The following is a 19,483-nucleotide window of genomic DNA, read 5'->3' on the forward strand; positions in this document are numbered from 1 at the left end:
TATCTCATAAAAGATCAGCTGCTTTTGTTTACATTAGTCTCTGAGCAGATGGCATCATGATGATCAAGGAATGAATGGCACAAGGAAACACACTTGAGATAATCGCCAGAAAGTCATAAATTTAACGCCATTAGTACTACAAGATCATCATCCGTAACCTTCAGCTGATTTACGTATGATTCTAGAATTAGAAGGTCTCGTCTTTTGATTATAATTTAGATTGATCCTTGATCCTTGTATTAGAAAGATGAGACTTCCTCACAGATGAAGAAGAGGCCGGAAGGTCCACCATGAGGCTGAAGTGCTAGCCTAACTGGACTTGCAGCTCCTTCCTCGGCAGATAAGTCACCAAAGTTGAAAGTCTGATCGGTTCTGACAAAACCAGGGCAGACACAGTTTATGCAGATTGCAGGGTGCTTCTTGGCTGCGATCCTCGTGTACGCGTTCAGGGCTGCTTTTGACACTGAGTAGGCCGGCATTAGAGTAGGCCAGCCTTTGGCTTTTGACAAACCTTGCTCAAAATCTCTCAGGAACTGATTCAAAACCTCCTCCACTCTTGCTTCTGTAAGATTTTCGCCATCTCCTAGCACTCCTTTGGCCCATTTATTTCTTATACTCTGGAACAAAATATGACTACGAATTTAGGTAGCATGGAACAGAAAAGATAAGGGGAAAATAGAAATTGCACAAACACAGGAAACTTGTCTAGGAAACAGTTTAGTGTCTTCAAAAGAAGGCAAAAAATTAATGTGGTTTGCTTGGCGTCAACAGACCTGTATCCACTATCCTACAATAATAATAAAGATGTAGCTTTGGATAAAAAACTACAAACCTTCTCATGATAGATTTTTTGAATGAACAAAAATGAAAACCATCCAAATCCTCACTACTTCAAATAATTAGTTACTCTCTCACTTCGATGACACAGACTATCAAATATGACACCCACTATTTATCGAAATCTCTATTAAAGAAAGGGAACCTATTTATAGGCAATTATCAAATGAGACCTTCTATCCCATACTTATTCAAAATATGAGAAAATTACATCATTAGTCCATGAACTTTACACTTCATGGTAACAAAGGTCATTGTACTTTAATTTTTGGTCACCACAATTACTAGACTTTTGAGTTTTATTAAAAACCAGCCCTCTTTTGATTTTTCATCAAAATCTGTTAACAAAAATTGATGCGTTACACATTATTATAAACCCCAAGTGTTAAAATTAACCTAAAGTAATTTTGGAGTTTATGCGTCAGTTTTTCTTAATAAAATTTGACGAAAAGTAAAAAGAGACTGAATTTTAACAAAAATTAAAGTACAATAACCAATTTGCCATGGAATGCAAAGTTCAAAAATTAATTGGGTAAATTTACCCTTCAAACCATGATTTTGTGTTTACCAATGAATTTACCCCTATCCCTATCTAATTTAAATTTGAAGAGCCCGTCAAATAATTTTCTTCCTCAGAAAATTGAACTGTCTTCATAATCTTTGTAATTGTCTTCAGTTTACTACTTCCAATCTTCCCAAGTAAGGAATTTTCATCTAAATAGTAGGTGTTCATCTCATTCTTCTTCCCCTGCATAACTAAGTTGTTCCCTTTGTATACTCTGCACCATTTTTCAACGCCAACATATATCTACCAATGAGATACTAGCTTGCGTAGCAAAATTATGTTCACTGAGAGTGGGCATATCTTACAATGGAAAATTTTCTATACACGAGAGACATAATTAATCCAGCCAACTATAGTTTCAATTCAAATGACAACAATCCAGGATGACAAGTGCCACCCAGCTGAACAAAATCATTAGCTAGGATGTTAATGCTGCCTGTTGAAAGGAGTTATGTTTCCCTTTCGTACCTGTAACGTCCCCATGGAGGAGGAAACATTAACAATCCTGGAGGATTCAGATAATTTGAGGAGGGGAATGAGTGCTTCTGTCATTCTTTTAGCCCCATAGTAGTTTGTTTGTATACATTCTACTGCCGTCTCATATGTCTCCATCATCATCTTCATTATCTCCCGCCAACCAGCTTGTGTTTCATGTGGCTGGATCAAGTTCAAATGAAGATTCTCAAAAATCCAAGTAGCCTAAATGTCTTTACATAACAATAAAGGAAAATTTGAAATTCAAGTAAATATATAAAGCTAGATACACAACAAAAACTTCTTGGAGAATCTCAAAAGGATATGTAGGGAAGCAACTTCAAGGCAAAAAATTTGAGCATGTACTAGAATGATTTGTTATTAACCTTTTAGAATGTTATTAGGAATGCCAGAGTAAAAATAATCTGAGAAAAACAATAAAAGTCTTACAACAGCTTTTGTTGTTCTTGTTTCCGTAAGCAATCATTCATGAATAAAATCAAAAAAAGAACAACTCTTTGAAATTGCATTCAGTTTCTGTTTAATATTACTGTATGCATTGAAAAAATAAATCAAGCAGAAAATGCTCACCCAATTTTCATTCAGACCTGCAGCTCTTAGAGCTTCAGTATTTGCAATGGTTCCAGAAATCCCAGCATTGTTCACCTGCAAAGAGTCCTCATTTTGTTGGGTCGAGATACCACTAACAATCAGAATCCCAAAAACAAAGCCTCAAAACACCAAACACAGAACAAATGATAAAGGAAAACTTGCATGTAAGCAGAAACAGAAATAAGAATACAAGATCGAACACAAAGTGATTTACCGTGATTCACCCGTTAATGAGGGCTACATCCACGTTGAGCTCCGACAAGGAGAGCTCACTGCACTATTAGGAAAAATGGTTACAACCTCAATATACAAATCACACTCATTCTCTCACTATACAAACTAAAGCTTCTCTAATCAAAAATTGCCCCATAACCACACGAATACAGATTAGAGGCAAAATCCTAGAGAGAAAACAAAGAGAAGATGAACTGTACAGAGAGTTATCGTCACAAAGAATGAGAGAAAACCCTAAATGGTATACCCGATCGGAGGATGTGTTGCGCACATCTTGAGGAGACGAACAAACATAAATAGGTAGAAACAGTGGTGAGGATTTGATCTGGAAAGGGTGATCAACGTCCAAGAGAGCAGTAGACAAAGCAACAAAGGAGTATGGGAGAATCAACGAGCCGTAAAACGATGCGAGGGGTTGCCGTTTGACCCTCCCTTCTTGGTTGCTCTAAAATGGCAGCGTTTTGGAGCAGCTGCTCAGCGATTGCCAAGTGGCCCTCTGCCCCTTGTCAAAAAACGGCAACGTTTGATGAAGCTTCACAGAATTCCAACACATTTTTTGTCATTTCTTTATCAAAAACTAACAAACAAGGAAATCTATGAAGAATATTGGAGTTTAGTTCAGTCACCAAGTATCATAAGATACTAATGAGATGTTAATAGCACAACATACTGCTTCAATTTTGTTCTGTCAAGATATCCACGAGGGGTTTTGATGAATCTTTGACAATCTCGTGATGGAACCCATGCTTTGAACTCTAAGAGCTTCCAAGTTATGATTGGGCTAAAAATGAAACTTGATTCACCATCTTATGCATATGACTGACATTTAGGAGTTGATTGCATTGCATAAAGAAAAAATAATAAAAGAAGCAAATAATGAGGTAGGAAAAGAAATGAAAATGAATCCAAGTTTACCAGAATGCGACTTATGTACTAGATTTCAACGTGGGAAGCTCATTTTTTTTTTTAAATTGAATCCACTCCATAATTCTATGGTACGGCCTTCATCATCTACAGCGAGATTAGCTACCTTGATAAAAGCTTTGCACAATTGGTCATATCTTAACTGCCCAAGACTACTGATCCACCCATCATAGTTGATTGTGACCCTCATGTGGCATTTAGTCACATCTCTCCTCCACATCCTCAATATATACCTGTCAGGAAGTGGTTTTACCTTATTATGGATTGGTGCGAAGATAACACGCTTGCAGATAATTCTCCTAAACTTGAATAAGTGGCAGCTACAAACAAATTCACAGCTATCCCTCTAAAATAAAACAGTAAATTTTTTGTTTGAGACAACCTCACCAATTACGACATCCACTTCTACCTTGTACGTCATTCCCAAACACCCCTCATCCGCAAATATAAGGTCACAATACATCTTTTCGCTGATTTCTTTCTAAAATTCCCTGAATTTTGATATAGTGTAAACCAATTGAAACTATTTTTCAATTTCATATGATATGCATGGAACCATTTGTGAGAATGATCGAAAATCTGCTTGGAACTCCTTGTTAACCTTATTCTTTAGTGCTCGCTCGTACTATTCAACAAACTGCTTCAACGATGTCTTTGAATGGACAAACCCATCGAAGAATACATTCATACTCTCATTGCGTTGGGTTGTTGACATGCTTGCCCAAAACAATGTTTTCAAGAAACAAGGAACCCAGCGGCCTCTATCAATGTAAAGTTCGGCCAACCAATCATTATCATGCAATTCATGTTGTTCAACCATCCTAATCCAACCTTGTTCGAATTCTTTTAGAGTTTGTGAATTATAGACTAGTTTGTGTACAACCGAAAATATGGCACATTTTTTAACATGGTTGCCAAATTTTTCAGGCAACTTTTTCAATATATATGCCACAAACACCATCTATGCTTGGTATTTGAAAATACTATCTGGATTTCATTTTGTATAGCCCTGTCTTGGTCCGTAATTATTCCTTTAGGAGCTTGGTTTGGCATACATTGAAGCCATGTCCTAAATAGCTAAATGAACATCTGTATATCCTCATTCGACACTAACCCATATCCAAGTAGCGTAGATTGTCCGTGATGATTCACCCTAACAAAAGGGGTAAATGGCATGTCATACTTATTTGTGAGGTACGTCGTGTCAAAGGTCACAACATTGTCGAACTCCTTATATGCTTGTATGCACCTATTATCGACCCAAAACACATTTTTCAATCGCGACTCTTCATCTAAATCGATACTGAAGAAAAAGCTAGGGCAATTTACTTGCATTTTTGAAAAATAAGACTGTATTACAACTGCATCTCCTTCACTTTGTCGTAATCGCCTAACCTTTTCAACATAGTTTCTACAATCCATTTTGATGCATGTCATCTTCTCATATCCACCTGCTTCGACAACCGTTGAGTTATAGCTTTTATGTAACGAAATTCCAGCCATATCATTCACTTCAAGCTTCCATTTTACATGTGCACTCATTTGTCGTTTGCATCGAAACAACCGGGATTTGGATGGACTCGTCTTATGATTATGCTCAAGATGGATTGTGTTAATTCACCATGTTCCAAGAATATTAGAACTTGTAGTTAGCCTAGCTTTACACCCTATTTGAATGGTTGGTTGTGGCCTCAAAGAAGTACTTGTAGCCCTAGTTCTTTGGCCTTCTCGACAACATGCAAATGTCACATATCTTACTACCCCATCCTCACCCTTTTTCGAATTTTTTTTCCTAACTAGAAAACCTATGTTATATGCATATCTCTTGTAAAACTTAAAGATTTCAGTGTCATCCTTAAACTTCATCCCATCCTCCGGCACAATAACCTCATCGTCTTCTCCTAAGATTTCATCATCCAAACCATCCCAATTCTCCCTTAAAATATCATCTTCATCGTTTCCCAGATTTCCATCATCCACTGCTTGTACATTCGTTTCTATTGTCTCATCATCAACTATTGTAACATGAAAATACCAAACATAAATTAAGCAGTACAAAAATGCAAATCAAGTAGTACATAAATCTAGGAAATTATGCAAATTAGACCATAATTGCTCCAAAATGGAAATTTAGTGTTCATCATTTTCACAGCTCAATCTAGTGTTCAATCTATACAGTAATTTATGGAAAATGTCACTTATGCATAATCTAACTATGATCCTGCTCAATCTATACAGAAATGCAAATGCAAACACAATATATAATGACCAATTTTTCTGTTTAAATTCATAAAAATGTAAGTAATCACCTTGTTAACCAGCAACTTCTTCAAATTACATAACATGAATATATAACGGGGATATCATCAATAAAGTAGAATAATCAAATTCCTCAACTAGTTTTTCTACTATTCAGCTTCATCCTCATGCTTACAAATTGAAGTTCACAATATCACTTTGGAAACGGCTATTAAATATAAATCAACTTCTTCCTCAGACTTAAAACACATAGTGCGTGGATTTGAAAGAAATGTGTTATAAGTGAAGCATCAAACGATGTCGTTTCATGCAGGACTTGGAGGGTCACGATCGGCAACCTCGGGTTGCCTTTGGCGCCTGATGGAAGGCCACGTGGCAACCATCCGTGCGTTCCATATGGCGCCTGATTATTCCTTCCATGCTGAGAAATATCGTGCTGCATGATTTAATCTCATCCTTCCATCTTGCTTTTGCGAAGCTTTATCCCAGCCGTTCAATGCTATTATTTATCATGTCATCGGGATTTGGAGCGTCAGATTATTTTCCTCTTGCCAACAACAAAAAAGAAGAGGTAAGGTCGAGGATCAGAGAGAAAAGAGAAAGGGGAAGGTGTGTGGTTCGGGATTCTTCGTCTGAGATAGCCTTGTGGCTTCCCTCGTTTATGATCTGTAAGCTCTGTACATGATTCTATATGTATTTTTCCGGTTTGATAGACTATGCCCTAACCTATAATAGTGATTCTTGGGCAATTTTGGTTATCAAATCAGTATTGTACAGAGTGTTTTTGTGTGAGCTTTCTTTATGAGTGTAATCTCTATTTCTCGTATAGTGCAATGAGCTCTTCTCACCAGAGCTCAACGTGGACGTAGCCATTTTGGGTGAACCACGGTAACATCTCTCGTGTTATTTACTTTCTATCATTTTATGTTTGTGTTTTTCAATACCGATTTTGTCTCTGTTGTTGGATCTAAAGGCTACAATGGTATCAGTGTGCGTGTGTGCGATTATGTTGTTTGCGCAACAACTGATATCAGAGCCATTTCTTTGATACGCACTGTTTAGGTCTTTGTTTTACTCCACTTAGAGTCTGTGTGATTAAATCTAGGGTTGTTCTTCGCACTATTAGTCCTATCTGAATCTCTAGGGTTTTCTGAAGAGTCACGGTCAGTGGGTGCTTTCTATGTGTCTCTGTCAGTGTCTAGGGTTTTATTAGGATACTTTCATGCAAGGCGAAGATGACAACAACCCGATTTGAAATCGGTACATTTGATGGAAAGGGAGATTTCGGTAGTTGGAAACAGAAGATGAGAGTGTTACTCTCTCATCACAAAATGCTTATTGCACTAGAACCAGATGGCAGAAAATGGTCCGCTGAGCAAACAACAAGGACCGATGAGATAAGGAATGAGGCATTTAACTTGATATTTCTCCATCTGGGGGATACTGTGATCAAGAAAGTAAACGGTATGACTAACCCCCTTGATTTATGGAATAGACTTGAATCTTTGTATGCTATTGTTTTTGCTCCTAACTTAGTTTATTTGAAAGGTATGCTATTCAATTTTAAAATAAATGCATCAAAATCTATGGATGATAATATAGATGAATTTACTAAACTTACATTGATGTTAAGAGGGACTGACCAAGCCCTAGGTGATACTAGTGAGGCAATGATATTATTAAATTCATTACCTGATGACTATAATGTAGTTAAACATGCTTTACAATACATTGGTATTGTGCCTACGTTAGAACCTGTAATCTCTGGAATTAAGGCTAGGGAATTAGAACTTCACACTTCTAAAAGACCTGGTAACAATTTATTTGTTAAGGGTAAGTTTGAAAAGAGTCAGAATAGTTTTAACAACAATCAGAATGGGGGTACAAGACCTAAGGGTAAACAAAATGGAAATAAGGCAAAACAAAAGTAGTCTAAATGGAAATGCTACCACTGTGGAAAGAAGGGTCACATTAAAAAATATTGCTATGATTTTATTAAAAAATAGAAATAGGGAGGGAATGTAACAGTAGTTGCCAGTAACTCAAATTCATTAGTTGAAGTTTTAAATGTCTCTTGTACATCAACTGCAAATGAATAGATTATGGATTCGGGATGCTCTTTTCACATGTGTCTAAATATAGATTGGTTTCAAAACTTTAGCTCTAAAGAAACTGGTACTGTTTTTATAGGAAATAATCATTCATGTAGTATTAAAGGTATAGGTGACATTTCTCTGAAATTACATGATAATAAGATTAGAATGTTAACCGATGTGAGATATGTACCTGACTTAAAACGAAATTTGATTTCTCTTGGCACCTTAGATGAATTAGGGTTCTCCTATAAAGTTGAAAATGGTTTTCTACATGTGTTTAAAAATGATGACCTTATTCTCTCTGGTACAAAGAAACATGGTTTATATGCATTGAATGGTTATTGTCATATTCTATCTGCATGCATAGCTAAATCTAATAGAACAAATCTGTGGCACTTGAGACTTGGCCATATGAGCCAGAAAAGGCTATAGGCACTGTCCAACCAAGGATACCTTAGTCTAGTGTCTGCAGACTCCTTAGGATTCTATGAACCATGTACACTAGGCAAGCAACACAGGCTTAGCTTCCCAAAGGGAACTCACCTGGCGAAGGCATGTCTAGAGTATTTGCATGCAGACCTTTGGGGTCCCTCCCAAGTCCCCTCACATGGTGGTAACAGGTATTTTTTGTCTATCGTTGATGATTTCACAAGAAAGGTTTGGATATTTCTAATGAAAACTAAGGATCAAACTCTAAAAAAATTTAAATCATGGAAAACCTTAGTTGAAAATCAAACAGATTGGAAGATTAAAATTCTAAGGACTGGTAATAGATTGGAGTTCTGTAATAGGGACTTCGATGAGCTATGTAAAGCCCATGGCATACTTAGGCATAGAACAATAAGGAACACCCCTCAGCAAAATGGAGTTGCTGAGAGGATGAACAGAACCCTATTAGATGTCTTTTGTTTACTGTTGGGATGCTTAAAACATTTTGGGGAGAAGCCCTATCTACTGCAGCTCATCTTGTAAATAGGAGCCCGTCGACAATAATTAATTTTAAGTGTCCTGAAGAGAAATGGACTGGGAGAAAATTGAACTTAGAATATCCGAAAGTGTTTGGGTGTGAGGCTTATGCTCACCAATCAGAAGGAAAACTAGATCCCAAGGCCATAAAATGTGTTTTTGTTGCATATCAAGATGGAACTAAGGGTTATAGGCTATGGGATAGAACTTCAGGTGGAGTTAAAATCAGTATAAGCAAATATGTAATATTTAATGAATCAATCTTCCCATGCAAGATTAGCAATATTGAAGATGACCCAAAACCTAGCAGCCCTAGTGACTTTGTAATAGGTTGCAGTACTCAAATTGAGGTGGAGCAACAGGATCCCCCTACTGCTTCAACCTCGCAAAACTCCAACACTCATGAAGATCCCCTAACTCAAGATGAAACCTCCGATCAAGATAGTGATCATGAGGCCCAACCTGATGACCCTAAGGTTGAGGAGTATGACACTCCTCAACAAGACCTCAGTAACTATCAACTCGCCCGAGACCGAGTCAAGAGGTCTATCAGGTCTCCTGTTAGATATGCATACTTAGACCTGGTGTTTTGTGCCTTAGTTGCTAGAATGGAGATGAGGAGCAGTGAACCTACCTGTTATGAGGAGGTTGTCAGTTCCCATGACAGCACTAAGTGGAAACAGGCAATTGATGATGAAATGACCTCGTTAAGGGTCAATGAGACTTGGAAACTAGTTCCAAGGGTTGATAAGCAGAAGTTAAAAAATGTAAATGGTTGTTCAAACTTAAAGAAGGAATCTCCCCATCTAATCCTCTAAGATTTAAAGCAAGACTAGTAGCTAAAGATTTTTCTCAAAGAGAAGGAATAGACTACACTGAAATTTTTTCACCAGTAGTTAAATTTAAAACCATAAGTATGATACTTGCTATTGTAGTGCAATTTGACTTAGAACTTGAACAAATGGATGCCAAAACTACATTTTTACATGGAGACATTGGTGAAATCATTTACATGGAACAACCTGCTAGATACATTGACATTAATCATCCTAATCATGTATGTTTGCTTAAAAAATCATTGTATGGATTAAAACAATCTCCTAGGCAATGGTACAAAAAGTTTGATAATTTTGTTGCTGAGATTGGTTTTAATCGAAGTAAATATGATAGTTGTTTTTACTATATACTATCTGATATCCTTGTTTATCTCCTACTGTATGTTGATGATATCTTGATAATTAGCAAGTCAAAGTCAAAAATATGTGAATTAAAGTCTCTGTTGAATACTAATTTTGATATGAAAGACTTAGGACCAGCTAAGAAAATCATAGGATGATAGTAGAAAGAAATAGAAGTAAAAACAAACTAAAAATACACCAGCATGATTATTTGCTTAAAACTGTTCAAAAATTTGGCATGGCTGAGTGTAAAACTGTTAATGTTCCCTTAGCTGGACATTTTATCTTGTCTAAAACTCAGTGTCTATCATCTGAATCAGAAACTCTTAAAATGGAAAACATACCATATGCCAACGTGATTGGAACCATAATGTATTCCATGATAAGCATTAGGCCAAACCTAGCATATTCAATATCCCTACTTAGTAGGTTTATGTCTAACCCAGGAAAAGTTCATTGGGACGCCTTAAAATATGTGCTAAAATATATTAATGGTTAATTAAATGTTGGTTTAAATTTTGAGAAAAAAGGTGATACTCTTGACCTAGTGGGATATGTAGACTCAGATTTTGCAGGGGATAGAGACTCCCGTAAGTCCACCATATTTTTTCACCTTAGGTGGCAACTTCTTTAGCTAGAAGTCACAGCTGCAGTCGTTGGGTTGCTCTGTCTTCCACTGAGGCAGAGTATGTGGCTGTTACCAATACTTTTAAGGAAGCCATTTGGCTTCAAGGTCTCTTGCGGGAAATCAATCTTCTACAAGGTAAGGTCAAGGTATTTTCTGATAGCCAGAGTGCTATTTATTTATGTAAAAATCATGTTTACGATGAAATAACTAAACATGTTGATGTAAAGTACCACTTTGTAAAAAATTAGGTAAGTGATGGAACTATTATAATACTTAAAGTGCCTACTGAGGATAATCCATCCGACATTGGAACAAAGGTAGTGACTGCAACTAAATTCAAGCACTGCTTGGGCTTGCTGCATGTCGGAGTTGGTTGATTGACTAACACGAGCAATGAATGTGAGAATGTGAGCATACTGCACAAATATGAGAATGTGTGTTCACCCATTAGTTTGATGCTTCAAGGTAGAGATTGTTATAAGTGAAGCATCAAACGATGTCGTTTCATGCAGGACTTGGAGGGTCACGATCGACAACCTTGGGCTGCCTTTGGTGCCTGATGAAAGGCCACATGGCAACCATCTGTGCGTTCCAGATGGCGCCTGATTATTCCTTCCGTGTTGAGAAATATCGTGCTGCACAATTTAATCTCAGCCTTCCATCTTGCTTTTGCGAAGCTCTATCCCAGCCATTCAATGCTTCTATTTATCATGCCATCGGGATCTGGAGCGTCAGATTATTTTCCACCCGCTAGCAACAAAGAAGAAGAGGTAAGGCCGAGGATCAAATAGAAAAGGGAAAGGGGAATGTGAGTGGTTCGGGAGTCTTCGTCTGAGGTAGCCTTGTGGCTTCCCTCGTTTATGATCTGTAAGCTCTGTACATGATTCTGTATGTATTTTTTCGATTTGATAGTGTAATATCTCGAATTTTCTAAAGGACTCAAGAGTAATTTTAACTTAGGTCATAGGTGAAATTATCAAAAGATTAAAGACTTAAGTATAATTTTTTACAATTATCAGTACCGAATCGACTGCAGGGAATGCCCTGGAATGTAAACATCTAAGGAAAATGATATGGTACTGAAGAGCATTTCGAGATGCGATTTATGAAACTAAAAGCGGTTAGAACGAAAACAGTTTTCGGTACAGTTGTATTTCAAGCTAAAAAATTGAAATTTCGTAGGAGACTTCCAAAAAATAAACGAAACCCTGAGGGGGATCCGGTTTCGCATAAGGATCAACCCTGGAGTAATTTCGGGACGAAACGATAGTCTAGTGAGGACACTAGGGTAACATCGTTCTTATTGAGTAAGCCTTGAGTTATTAATTTTACATTTTAAGTATCGTAATGCAAATTAATTTGATGTTTGATAATGTAATTAGAGAATTTTCCAAGTGGAATTAAGAAGAAATTTGGTATTTAAATGTGTAAATTCTCATATTTTATTGGTATAATATATATAAGTTATATATATATATATGTGCAAATGGGATGGAAAGATTAATGGTTAAGCCTTGTGTAATGGGATGGAAAACTTAATGGTTAAACTTTGTGCAAATAGATGGCTATATATAGATGGAGAAATGAAAAGGGGGAGCAAGTAAATGGCAATGGCCAAATGAAGGCAGCAAGTGAAGATGACCGAGAGCTTGGAATTAGAAAAGAAATTATTCGGACTCGCACATCAAGGAGGCTTTAAAAGCTAAGTTAAGGTGAGTTTTGGAATTTTTATATTCTTAGAAAAATATTTTAGGAATTTTGGTATAAAGATATTTGGGAAAAGATTTGAATAGATATTTATTTTAGAATATTAGTGAGGAAGAATGGGAGAAAAATAAAGAAAATGTGAGGAAATTATGGAAAAATTAGATTTATAATGTTTATTTGGATAATATAATGATTAGGGTGCTTTGAAACTTGAGATGAAGTGACTTGTGCAAATTTTGAGGTTAGCACGAAAATCGAGGTTGTGCATGCATGCCGAGAAAGCTTGAGAGGCTAAGTTAAGGTAAGTAAAATTTCCTAAAAAATTTCAAAAAATCAGGAATGTTATTTTATGAATTGTTATATATAAATATTTGAGAAAATATTGGAGAAATATTTAATTTGAATTTATAGAGGAAAAATAAAAGGAAATAGAGGAAAATTATGAGAGAATTAAGAAAAATTAGAATACTGATATTCTTGAATAAATATAATGGCCAGAATATGTTGTGGTTCTGAATTCAGTACGTTTGAGGTCTAGCACAAGAATCAAGATATTTTGAGATATATTCGAGATAAGTGGTTCGACCCCAAAACTTGATTTTATGTAAATGATTTTATCATGTTATCATGCATTGATGTGAATATGTCATATAGATTGTATTTACATGCTATGATGAAATATGCATATGTACACGATGATATTATTGATCATGCATCGCATAAGAGTTTGGGATTATAGACTGACACCGCTGCTCTACCAAGGGTGCACCCATACATCTCGACTTGGTAAGGAGGCTGTAAAAATGAGGAGCAACAGTTGGGTGTGGTCGATTCAAACTAAGATAAGGAATAAGACATTTTTGCATAATTACATCCATGCACGAGATATGTTTATTGTTCCATTACTTAGATGATTCATCATCTAATTTGGGCTTTGCCCCTGAAATATTCAAACGTTCCAGATGGAGATTGTAGTAGAAACGAGAATGAATTAGGCATGCAATGGCACTTAGCAAAGTGTATTATGAATTGAATGATGAATAGAATGTACATTATGTAGCTCATGTATCTAAGTTCTATTACTTTGAATTCTGAACATTTTGAGAAATGATGATGTATAACCCTATGGTTAATGATGATGTATAATCTTATTTGTGAATAATGTTAAGATGTTAGGTTCGATTCTAGCTTCCACATTTAATGTTTATGATGATTCTCTTTCGAGATAAATGTATGAAAATTTTGGGATAGATAAGAGCAATTATATAGTTTAGTCGTAGTTTTAAATAGAAAAAATTTATTATCCCAGAATTGTCCTAAGTTATAACACGCCCGAGAAAGTGGGGTGTTACAGATAGACTATGCCCTAATTTGTATTAGTGATTCTTGGGCGGTTTTGGTTATCAAATTAGTACTATACAAAGTGTTTTTGTGTGAGCTTTCTTTGTGGGTGTAGTATAGTGCAGTGAGCTCTTCTCATCAGAGCTCAACGTGGACGTAGCTCTTTTGGGTGAACCACAGTAAAATCTCTCGTGTCATTTACTTTCTATTATTTTATGTTTGTGTTTTTCAGTACCGATTTTGTCTCTATTGTTGGGTCTAAAGGCTATAGTGGTATCAATGTGTATGTGTGTGATTTTGTTGTTTGTGCAACAAAATGGAAACGACCCACTACTTTCAATTTAAAAAGTGGGTTCAAAATGTCAAAGACGTCGAAGAGAAAACATCGAATTACTTGACAAACCAGTCATTTTGCTCCAAATGATTCGCTACCCTCGCGAGTTGCAATCGTCGGTGGGTCTTGATCGTGACATGGGTTCAGCCGATTTTGGGTTTCACTGGATTTGGGAGTAGCAACAAAGTGATTTGGGACGAAAATGATTTGGGTTTCCCACTTTTACAATGCTTTTTCACTCCAATTTATTGCTATATTTTTATTTTGTTATTTATCCTAAAATATAGCCAGCTACACCATCTGTGAAACTTCCTTTAGCGCAAAATGCACCTGTAACAGGATCCTTAGATATTTACTACACCAAATGACGTGATTGGTAGAAGTTGCGTGGAAGACAGAGATAGACGTTCTAAACAATGGAAAATGCTACAAGTACGGCAGGCTGGAATGGCAAAGGCAAACGACGATGGAGGCTATAACAAAGGCGAACAACGGCGGAGGCAACTGCGTTGGTGGCGAACGGCGACGAGAACGAGAAAAGAGAAAGAGGGTTGGTGAGGTGCATTCAATTTAAGCTGTGAGAGAGAGGGAGAGAGAGTAGGCGGGTAGCATTTTCCATTTGTAATTTAAGCTAAGTTGTCAAATTACGTATATATATATTACACAAAAGATTTACATATATATATATATATAAATGGAAAATGTTACTTTGCTCGAACGATGATGATCGAAGGCGCCAAATGACAAAAATGCCCTCACCCAATTTGCAAGTTCACCACCCCTGCCCTTGGCTGCTTTCTCTCTCCTCTATCATGGCCACCTCCAGCAAGCTCTGCCTCGCCTCATCGCCGCCTCAACTGCCGATGCATCATCTCGTCACCCCATTGTAGCACCTCACTCAACCGTCGCTCCATCTTGTCACCGCCCCGCTACAATGCCTCACGTCAATTGCCACTACACCATCTCGTCACCTCGCCATTGCCGACTCCGAATGAAGCCCAATCCCTAGCCTCATTCCCGGATTAAGCCTGATCGGGCTTCATGAAGCCCGAGTTTTTCCTGTCCACGATGACTTGATGATGATAAAGTCCGGTTCGATCATCAGGTCTGTCATCCCGTCGGTACAAGTAGCACAATCCTATATAAATATACACAAATATATTTTTTAAATATAACAATAAACTAAAAACATATTATACAAATCTAAACCTATTTTGTAACTTTTAAAATTTTGAGTTGTAACATGCTAAAACTTTTAAGAGCATAGTTTGGCTTGCTATTTTTAAAAAAATATTTTGTAGTTTTGTTCTATTTTTTAAGTTACAAAATGAAAATCAAACTAAAAACCATAATATTATAATATTTATTTTTAATAAAAAGATATATTCATATATCTATCACAATATAATTATATTTCTTCTCTTTATCATTCATACAAAACATAAAATTTTATGTATTTTGAAATTATCTTATGTTTAAATAATTATATATATATGTTATTATTTATTTGTATTGCTTGAATTAAAAGGTTAAAAATTGTATGTAAAGTTGTACAAAACCGTAATATCATATTTCACAAAGGTCAAAAATTGTATGTAAAGTTATACAAAACCATAGTATCATATTTCATGTTTATGCAAGCAATACAAATAAATAGTAACATAAAAATATATTTTAACCCAAAGTATATTATTTATTTGTATCATTGTTTAGTCTATACTTTTGTTTAGAAAATATGTATATTTAACCTGAAATTATATACAAATACATTTTTGGTAAATATATTATATATTTATATATGTGTTAGTTTAAGCTTTTAAAAATTAGAAGCAAAATGGTCAATCCATACAATTTGTTAAGAGTAGAGTGTTTTTATCATTTATGATAGGCTAAGAATGCGTATTTATTCGTCAAAAGTTTAAAAATATGAAGTGTAATATACTAAAAAATGAACATAAATCTTTCTCATAGGTGAATGACGGGGAATGAGAACGGAGAAGAGAAGCTGTTGGCGAGAACGAGAAGACCGAGAGAGAGAAAAGGAGATGGAGATGTCGGCAGCAGATGGAACGATAGAGGCAAACAACAATGAAGGCTACAATATAGGTGAATGGCGGTGGCAAGAATGAGAAGAGAGAGAGAGGTAGCGGTGGCTAGAACGGCGGAGGCGAACGACGATGGAGGCTATAACAAAGGCGAATGACGGCGGCTACAACAATGGCTAAAAGGGTTGATGGCACGGCAACAAAGGCGAATGGCAACCAGAAATGTTGATAGCAGCGGCGATAGCGGCGGCTTCAATGGCGACGGAGGTGGTTGTGTTAGAGGCGAAAGGTGGCGGTAGCAACGACGACGAACGATGACCAAAAGGAACGTGGCAGATGCCAGCAAGAACGAGAAGAGAGAGAGAGTACGAGGAAGAAACAAAATTTTGAGTTGAATTTATCACAATATTTTGATGTCAAAATAACAACAATAACAACAACATATCTAGCCTTTATCCCACTATGTGGGGTCGGCTACATGAATTCTAGACTTCCATGTATTTCTGTCTTTTGTCATATCCTCATTTAGATCCATATATTTCATATCAAATTTTAATGTCTCTCCTAAAGTCTTCTTGAGTCTACCTCTACCTCTTTTTGTGACTAATTGTTCCATTTCATCAACTCTCCTCACAGGAGCGTCTCTTAGTCTCCTTCTCACATGACCAAACCATCTTAGTCTAGTCTCTCTCATTTTCTCCTCGATTGGCACTACTCCTACCTTATTACGAATAACTTCATTTCTAATTTTATCCTTTCTTGTATGTTCGCACATCCATCTTAACATCCTCATCTCCGCTACACTCGTCTTTTGCTCATGCTGGTATTTGAATTTTGATGTCAAAATATTGTGATAAATTAAGTTGTCAAATCAATTGTGCAAGTAGCATTTTCCACCAAAATTATTCGGGTGGTTGAAGATGAGATAAAGTCTTTGAACATTTGTAAATATCCCCCCGTAGTAAAGATAGAGCTTGCAGATAAGGATAGATAGGGATATTTCTGTCTTCAACGCACAAACCAAAAGGCTATAAATTGGGATGCTCCCCTCAGCTGTATTCATTTTATCTTCAATAGAGTTTTCTCTATTATATCTCTTGTTCTCTCTTTTTACTCTTTTTGTTCTTGTGTTCGTAGTGGCGAGAAGATCTCGAGATGCGTGTGATCTAGAGAATAAAGCTGACTTAGCCATTACTAGGAGGGTAATCATGAGCTAAGGACGTTGGCACGATTGGCTTGGCGAGTTCTAAGGTTGCGACATGGCAGTACCCCAAAAGGGTATCAAGTGTACATATCTCAATTTTAGTGCATTCAAGTGTGGCATCTAAAGGTATTGCAAGGGCAGGGAGGATCATTTTGTACCCTATTCTTATTTTACAAAGAGATTGTTCTCACAAATTAATTGAACCTGTGACCTTCCAGACACAAAAGAACAACGTTACTGTTGTAGCAAGACTCACCTTATATGGCATCCAAGCACACAAAAATAAATAAAATAATTTTCTGTAGCTTTCCAAAAAAAATTTATTAGGTAAAGCTCTGAACAAAAGTTGAGTTCACCCGTAAAATTTAGAAAAAGCAAAAGAAGATTCACAAAGCTTCCTATTTCACCAAAAAATGAAAGCTGAAAGCAATGGAATCTCTAGCTAATGTAAGTCCATGGTGTATCCCCAAATGCAATACTTTTTCTCCTCAACAAACACCCATCAAAGAATATAGGTGCTACCACCAATGCTCTCTTCACCTTTTCAAGAACATAACTGGAGGTTTGGACTTGACCAACTGTATCCCACAACTAGAAAAAGGCATGCATGCTTCACAAATTTATAAAAAAACTCACAATGAAGTTGATGATCATTGATTTTGCAGCTTTCTTGGGCATGCAGCAGAACCTGGGAAAAAATACCCTCTCTACCCCAAATTACAAACAGCAACTCATGTTGTTCACAATAATCAGTTTGAAGCATGATTCTCCCAAATATAGATGCATTCAACCACACCCTCTCCCAAAAGAGGATTAAATATTAAAAGTATCCCCAATAAAAGAACAAAAGGAGAAACAGAAACTTCACAAACTTCTTCTACCTTATATCAATTTCAAACATAACTTTGAAAACCATACATGCAGGAATCGCAATCTCTTAAGTAATGGAGTTACTAATCCTCTATCTTGTTCCATACTTGAAAGAGAGTAGTAATTAGGTGCACTGAAAAAGGATATCAAACTGGTAATTCAACCTAAAACTAAAAGGTCAGACAGAGATACCGAGTTGCAGCGCCCCCAATTTTTTATGCAGGTGGACGGAGAAAGAAAAGGATAGAAAAAATTCAAAAAATGGGCATTAATTATACCAAGATATCGAGCCTCCCAAACTGGGTCTTGATGAAATCCACAAGAGAATTGATGGTATGTGGATCCATCACGTCAACCCTGTGGAAGACCACACGATCAGCAAGGCCACACCCTCTGAGTTTCTCAACGGCTTCAGTACCCTTTTTCTCATCCCTAGCAGTGAACACCACCAATACCCCTCCTTTCCAAGCCAATTGCTTGCATATCTCAAACCCTATCCCTTTATTTCCCCCTGTAACAACTGCATACCTGAAAACACAAGATGGACAAAAGAAAATGATAAATTACAGGGAGGAAGATGGCGGGCAATGGGGATTCAATTCAGCTATGAAAGAAAGAAGTGTATCTATCTACCTCATAGTTGCAGTTCTAGTGCTTGAATTTGCTGCTACAGCCACTGTTCATACGGTCGTTGCTATCAACTAACTAATTGATTGATTGAAGAGGGAGACAGACGATTTACCCAATCAATCAATCAATAATGTAATCTTCAACTTTCCCTCACTTCACTCTCTATCCATCTTCTCTCATTTATGGTTTGAATTGTTCAACTTTAACTTTATGACTAATCAAATCACTACCAATCATAAAGTGTGAAAGTAAACCTATTCATAAAATACTACACATTTCCGTCAAGAAAAATGCTCAGGGCATCTCTAATGTATAATACTAAACTTGATACTATTTTGGTGTTGAAAGAAATCTACACCAAATTTTAATACCAACTTTTTTTTTCACTCTAATGTCTTCAACACCAAATTAGTACAAAAAGCATCTTCAAAAAATATTTTATAAATAATTGTTTAACCAATATTAATTAATTTCCTTAATATAAAATATTATTATTATTAAAAATAATTAATCACATTTTATAAAAAAATTAGTAATTACTCTCATAATTTGTTTTCGCAAAATATGTTATTTTTTAAC

The 19,483-nt window shown here is 36.3% G+C and overlaps 1 protein-coding gene across 1 annotated transcript; it reads right to left on the bottom strand.

Moving 5' to 3' along the window:
* LOC127802856 ((+)-neomenthol dehydrogenase-like) lies at nucleotides 1–19,115 on the bottom strand. Its single transcript, XM_052338912.1, has 5 exons — nucleotides 18,908–19,115; nucleotides 18,553–18,802; nucleotides 2,468–2,542; nucleotides 1,871–2,059; nucleotides 1–617 (listed from the first exon to the last, which is right to left on the bottom strand). Exons 1-5 carry the CDS (start codon nucleotides 18,910–18,912, stop codon nucleotides 240–242), a joined length of 897 nt encoding a protein of 298 aa, XP_052194872.1. The 5' UTR covers nucleotides 18,913–19,115; the 3' UTR covers nucleotides 1–239.
* Between the last annotated feature and the right edge of the window lie 368 nt (nucleotides 19,116–19,483).

This window comes from Diospyros lotus, chromosome 5 (assembly GCF_014633365.1).
Source record: "Diospyros lotus cultivar Yz01 chromosome 5, ASM1463336v1, whole genome shotgun sequence".
NCBI lineage: Eukaryota > Viridiplantae > Streptophyta > Magnoliopsida > Ericales > Ebenaceae > Diospyros > Diospyros lotus.

Bases quoted from the DNA above. Each gene is read 5' to 3' on its own strand.
- LOC127802856 (XM_052338912.1), bottom strand. The intron at 2,543-18,552 runs GTATAATTAATG...GACTCTTTGCAG, and splicing joins TTGGGAGGCTCGATATCTTG to GTGAACAATGCTGGGATTTC. The intron at 2,060-2,467 runs GTGAGCATTTTC...AACTTGATCCAG, and splicing joins CAGGTCTGAATGAAAATTGG to CCACATGAAACACAAGCTGG.